This window comes from Strongyloides ratti, scaffold srae_chrx_scaffold0000006 (assembly GCF_001040885.1).
Source record: "Strongyloides ratti genome assembly S_ratti_ED321, scaffold srae_chrx_scaffold0000006".
NCBI lineage: Eukaryota > Metazoa > Nematoda > Chromadorea > Rhabditida > Strongyloididae > Strongyloides > Strongyloides ratti.
The window spans coordinates 296,218-303,126 of record NW_020171514.1 but is presented as its reverse complement, the minus strand read 5'-3'; the positions used below and the strand labels follow the sequence as shown (position 1 = coordinate 303,126).

The following is a 6,909-nucleotide window of genomic DNA, read 5'->3' as shown; positions in this document are numbered from 1 at the left end:
ATGAAAAAGTTAAATATTTTATCAGATTTGTTAATATGATTGATCGTGGAAAATTAAGATATCTTTATGATAAATTTATCATAACAAAAAAAATTGATAAAAAATATATTACCAAAAAATGTTCTCGTTTTTATGCTATACTTCAAACTCCTAACAAAACCAAAATACGCCATCCAGAACTACCATGTTATGATAAGCATTCAATAAATATTGGTGGAAAAGAATGTAAGCATATTGATAGATTTATTAATGCTAATGAAATGATCTACAAATATGGTAATGGTAAAGAAAGAAAAATTATCATGTGTCAGGTATGCTTATATTTATTTTTAAACTTTTATTTATTTCTTTTTTTTCTAGGCACCTGTAAGAGAAACTGTTGATGATACATTTGATATGTTTTATAGATATCGTGTTAAAGTTGTTATTTTACTTGTAAGTAAAGAAGAAATTGATGTTTTAGATAAATGTCATTTCAAATCATATCCTGATATTAATAAATTTGTCCAATCACCTAATTATATTCTTATAAATAGAACTAGTATTATTGATAAAAATAGTTGCTTCTATGAACATGATTGTGAACTCCAACATATAGCCACAAAAAAAACATTACTATTGAAATTAATTCAATATATGGATTGGCCTAATAAAAGTAAGCTTTATCATTTAATTATTTTTTATTATTTATATTTTTTTTAGATATACCTGTTGATAGAAAAACATTATATGGATTATACAAAAGAACTGTTAAATTATGTAAAAATGACTATTTGGTAATACAGTGTAGTTCAGGTGTTGGAAGATCTGGCACACTTGCTATGATAATACATATGATCGATACAATTGACAAGGAAAACCCTTTTGATCCCTTCAAAAGTTTGGACTTTATAAGGCAACATCGTTATAAAGGAGTCCAAACAATAAGTCAATTTTTCCTTGCTCTTTGTATTCTTTATCAACATTTTAAAGATGAAATTAAATTTGTTGATCGAAAATTATATAACCAATTTATGGAATTGGCACAAATTGTCTTTGATGGAGAAAAATTAAGTTATTGCTAAAATTTATTTTTCTACTACCTCTTTTTATATATAATATAAATATAATTATTTGTTTTGTCATGCGAATATATAATAATAAACTTTTTAATAACTTTTAAAAAAAAAAAACAATTTCTTTATTTAAAATAAATATTTTTATAAAAAAAAATGACCAAAAATATGATATAAAATTAAATAGTTTTATTTTTTTATCATTACAATATTATCACATTTCTTTTCAATATAAAATATTTTTAATTATTATATTTACATAATATCATAATAGATATAGTACATACAAAAATAAATCACACTTTTTTTCTAGTTATTTTTTATTATTAATAATTATTAAAAATAATTTTTATATCAATTAATTAGAAATTATTATACTTTAAAAAATAGATATAAAAAGTCCATCAGTTATAATGCCTTACACTTAATATTATTCTAGATTGCATCAAATTACGTTCAACTCCAAAATCATTACAACTAGAAGTTATCTTATTACTTAAATCAAAGATTTCTCTTGTAAAACTATTTCTAATATATAACACTTTATTATATAATATTGTAATTAACAAAAAATATTATCATTATTTAAATTAAAAGATAACATTTTTTCTATTGTCAGTATTAATAAAATTATATAGATATTATTTCTTATAAATATTTTATAGTTTTACCAGTTTATTATGATAGTAATTCTACTAAATCTGTAGAACAAAAACTTTTGGGAGAAAAAGATAGTGTTGAAAAAATTTTATTGATGAAATTTGAAAATTTCTGATAAATCATTTTTGACGGAAATTTTATTTAATATTTTTATTTTCTAAAATTGAACAAAACAAAATTGTCTTTAATAACATTGTTAATAAACTTTCTTTTTTGCTGAAAACTATACATTGCTTGAAATTTATTTGTACACTTTTTGCTAATTTTAAGTTATTCTTTATCATTAATCTTGTTCTTTTATGACAAATATAATTATATTATGTATATTTAAATCATGTAAAAACATTCTACATTTTATTCTAAGTTGAAGTTTATTCTTTCTAACAATAATATTAATATTTGTTTATTTGTAAACCAGTTTTTGTAAATTTGATTTTTATTGAAGCATTCTTACAATTCAAATAAAAATATTTTTAAATTCAGAAATATTTTATATTTAATATCACATATATTACATTAATTAATTTTTGAATCAATTATTTATTTTGAATCTGAAAAAAATTATTTCACTTCTGACATGATTCTTAAGACATCTACCAAATTTTTTAAGTTTAAAAAAAAAATCTTTACATAAAAAAAAAAAACTTTTACTTTTGATCATCTTAAATTGCTTTTATATAACAAAAAATATTTAAAAAATAATTTAAGTTATTATCAAAAAACAATATAACATCACATTTGAGTGATATCTTTTTTATTTTTACTCATATATACATAAGAATTACTCACTACAATATAATAATGATTATTTATTTTTACCAAAAAAATCTTAGAAGTTAAAAATGGTGTTCTATCATTCTATGTATTATAAATATTTTATACCAGAAACATGTACAACTTTTCAATAACTTTATTTTTTTTATTTTTTTTTTATTTTAATGCTTTGAAAAAAAACCTTATTAGGACAAACATTACTTTTACTTTAAATTTTATATTTAATTGAATCCCTATTACAATAAAAAAAATACAAAATAACAAAAATATTAATTTCCACCTATAAATTTAATACAATTTGACTATCTCTTTTTTGTTAATACTTTTTTAAATAAATTTTAAATAAAACAAAAACGATTATTAACATATTTTAAAATAACACAATGCTTTAATTCTTATTTTATTTTAAACAAAAATTTAATAATTTTTTTTTAATATTTAAAATTTATATTATGAATTCTATATCCTATTTATATAGAAAAGAAATTTAGAGAAATAACTTTAAAAAAATTATTTTTGAAAATTAATTTTTTAATATTAGTTTCTAACGTAAAAAAACACGCTGATAACGATAAGTATATTAATTTTTTCAAAAAACATTTTTTCACTCAAATATTGCAGCATAAAGAAAAAAGAGTAACATCAATAATATTTGTTGTAAAATTGTTGTTTTAAGTGATTTTAAAGTAACAATTAATGTATAGGTAAAGAAAGGTCGGAGAAACCGTTTTTCAAATTAACATGTTCAAAAAAATAATTTTGAAGCAAAATATATGCTTTTGAAGTTGGGCTAAAAATTTTTATAATTTTTTATATTCCATAACTTTTTTAATAAGATGATAAGTAGAAAAATTATGTAATTTTTGAAGACATTCCAGATAAAATTAGTCTCATAAAAGAATAATTATTGGCTCCAGAGATATGATCAAAAAATAATTTATAAAAATTTGAAAAACTTTGTGTTTAATTTTAAAAAAATTATTAAAAATTAAGTTTTTGGGGAAATTAAATTGTTTAGAGCAAATTGTGAGGGCTACAATTTGATAAAAAAATTCATGAAAAAATATTGACTTTGCTATATAAAGCTGACTAAAATACAAAAAAATTTACGAAAAATTGTTAGTTAAACAAAAAATTTAAAATTTGTTAAAAAGACTTTAATTACGCATTAATTAATTTTTTTTTATTAAAATAAGTCCCATTCAAAAAGATTCTTTCGTTCTTGAGATATAACGAAACGAAAATGTGTTGTTTAATTTGTTATTTTTTTAATTTTTTTTTTCAAACGTGAAAAATAACGTTTAAAATAAATTTTTCGAGATAAATAAAAAAATTTTTTTGGGTTAATTTTGTTAGCTTTAATTTAAGATGATAATCAAAAAAAAATATTGTGATTTGATATAAGAAACCTACTTCAAACTGATTGCATTTTTACAAAAAAAATTTTTTTTGATACGTTTTACCAAATTTTACATATGCTATACATATATAAATATGTAAATTTTATATACTATAAATATGAATATTTATTTTGTAACATTTTTAATTATAAAATATTTTATAAATTTTATATATATTATAATTGTTTGTTATAATTTTTATATATTTATTAGTTTTATATATACTATATATTAACATTCAATTATATATAATGAAATATTTAACAAAAAAAATTGTTAATATATCTTAACTTTTTAAAGAGTACATTTTTCAATGCGATAATAAAGTGAAAATTTGTCTAGCGCTTTAAGATTTTCCAGTTAAAAATAGTATGGCTTGATATAAATTTACGGCTTCTGAGATATGGTCGAAAGAAGCTTAAACATTTAAAAAAATTATTTTAGAAAATTAAAAAATAAAATTAATTATTACTATATTTAGAATTAATTTTTTTTCTATGAATATAAAAAATTTTGTAAAAAAAAATAAAGATAAATGTATTAAATTTAATTATTCACAATAAATCTATTGCAAAATGTAACTTTAAATATTAGTTCTGTTTATGAAATTACTTTATTACTATATAAAAAAAAATACAATAATATTGCTACATTACATTTAAATATATATTTTATGTACAATACTCTACTTTTTTTAAATATAAAATATAATTAATTTGGTTTTATATTTTTTAATGCATTAAAAAATATTTATTTATTAAAAAAATTTAAAAAATGATATAATTAATAGAAATTTTTTCTTAACGTATTATATTTCAAAAATTATAAAAAAAATAAATTTTTAAAAATCTTTACAAAGATGTTATCTTTTTTTGATCAAAAAATTTACCAAAATACAAAAAAATAAAGAAATATTTCTAATAATAAAAATAATAATAAAATTACTATTCAAAATGTTTTTTAATAAAAAAAACATAACAAAAATTCTTAATTTCAATTGTTATTTATATTAACAACATAAAAGTAACAAATTTTAAAATCTTCTTCTAATGTCATATTAAGAAATATTTATTTAAAATTACTATTGAATTTAAAAAAACATAATAATTTTATAATATTTATAGTTATATTTTTTTAAAATAAAATTATCTTAGATTTTTTTTTGTTTGTAAAATTTTTTTATATATATTAAAAAAATTATTTATTTTTAAATATTTTATGTGTAATAAAATTAATTTTAAAAAAAAATTATATAATCATTTTAAAAAAATTCTTTTCTTTAAAATTTTATAATTTTAAAATCAGTTTGCTTCATCAATTTAAAAGTGTGATTGAAACCGCAAATTTAGTCAAAAAAAGCGCATTTTTTTAATTTTTAATCTATTTTACTTTTTTTTTAATAAAAAATTGCATATGTGAACTATTTTAAAAATTAGAAAACTCTTAAGCTCTATTTCAAAAAAAATAAATAATTAACTTTAATGATAACGTTGCTTTATATATCCTTTTTAAAAATGTTAAAAAAATGTTTAAAAACATTTTAATATTATTTGAATCTTTTTTTAAAAACTTTGATTTTTTCCATTGATATAATTAAAAAATATATAGCATTATTAACCAAGTTCTGTTAGCAATCGTGTACAAAGCACGCGTATGTTACCGTTTTATTATAAAATTTAAACAAAAGAGTTTTTTTTTAAAAAATTATTTGGATAAATTTTTACATTAATCTATTATTTTCTACTTTAAAATTTGTACCTTTAGATTTATTTTAAAAAATTTATTATATGAAAAATAAACAGTTCGTTCTTTTTTATCATAAATAAAAATATTTTTAATTTTAAAAATTGAAATATCTAAAAAAAGTTTACAAACATGATTCTCTTTCTTTTATATTTGAATATCAATGTTAAGTAGCAAAGTTCTTAATAAATTAGAATAAAAATGAGATGATTCTGAAATGTTTTCATTATTTTTTTTGTTTTAAAACTTTTGATTACATTTTTTAGTATTTCGAATGAAATATTATTTTAGGACTTTTATAAGTAAGGTTAATTTATAGTATATTTGTTTTTAAAGAAAAAGGAAATCTAAAAAGTTTTGATTTAGGGTAATTAATTAAATTATTTATTATAATAATTTCAGACAAATTTAAATAGATTCATTTAACTATTTTATTTAAATTGCTTAAAAATAATAAAAACTTTTATTTACTACCATAAAAAATATAATAATCTTTTTTATATTTACATATAGAAAAAGTGTCGCATCTTTAAACACAAAAGAGACATTTTAATAGACGAATTTTTGAATTTAAAATAAAAATATTCATAAAATATTGAGAACTGAAAATGATTTTTTGTATGTACTAGATTAATCTAAGAGAATCAAAAATGAGCGTTTTTTCGTGTGTACAAACAAATTATTTAGATAAATTGTATGCACCTTTGAAAAAAAAGATAAATAACGACAAACGAATTCAGTTGTACCTTCTATGGTATAAAAAATTTTGATTTTAATAAAGCAGATTATACTGGTGATTAACTAGTAAATGAATTATATAAAAAGATTTTTTTTCAAAAAGTATCAAATTTTCAACTTGAATGAACTCTCATTCATGTTATATTTTTAAAATAATATTTTTGAAATTAATAAATAAAGCATTATAGTTGTAAGATTTGTAAAATTTCATGAATTATAATAATATAAACTTGATGTATCAGTACTACAGAACATCATAATTATTTTTAAACTTTTTTTAAGGCATATAGTATATGATATATACTATATGATTACAGTATTCAAATACTTGAAAATAAATTATTTATATAAATATTAAATCTTTATATTTATTATTGTTTTTTGATAAATTTTATATTCTTTTTTATTTGTAGAGTAGAATTAAATTTAATATATACTAATTAAAATTATATTTTTTTTAATGATAACAAAACTTTTTACTATAATTAATATATAATATTTTATTTAAAATAAAAATAAATTTAAAGTTAAAAAAAATA

The 6,909-nt window shown here is 17.1% G+C and overlaps 1 protein-coding gene across 1 annotated transcript in view; it reads left to right on the top strand.

Moving 5' to 3' along the window:
- SRAE_X000240400 (Protein-tyrosine phosphatase,receptor/non-receptor type domain and Protein-tyrosine/Dual specificity phosphatase domain and Protein-tyrosine phosphatase, catalytic domain-containing protein) overlaps positions 1–1,064 on the top strand; it is a gene marked incomplete at both ends in the record, with an annotated part of 4,504 nt that extends 3,440 nt beyond the window's left edge. The window contains 4 exons of the mRNA XM_024645615.1: positions 1–8; positions 59–311; positions 361–655; positions 703–1,064. The exon at positions 1–8 is cut by the window's left edge and continues 494 nt beyond it. Of these exons, the coding sequence (XP_024499880.1) occupies positions 1–8; positions 59–311; positions 361–655; positions 703–1,064 (918 nt within the window). The remainder of the gene's footprint in view (positions 9–58; positions 312–360; positions 656–702) is intronic.
- Positions 1,065–6,909: the final 5,845 nt, after the last annotated feature.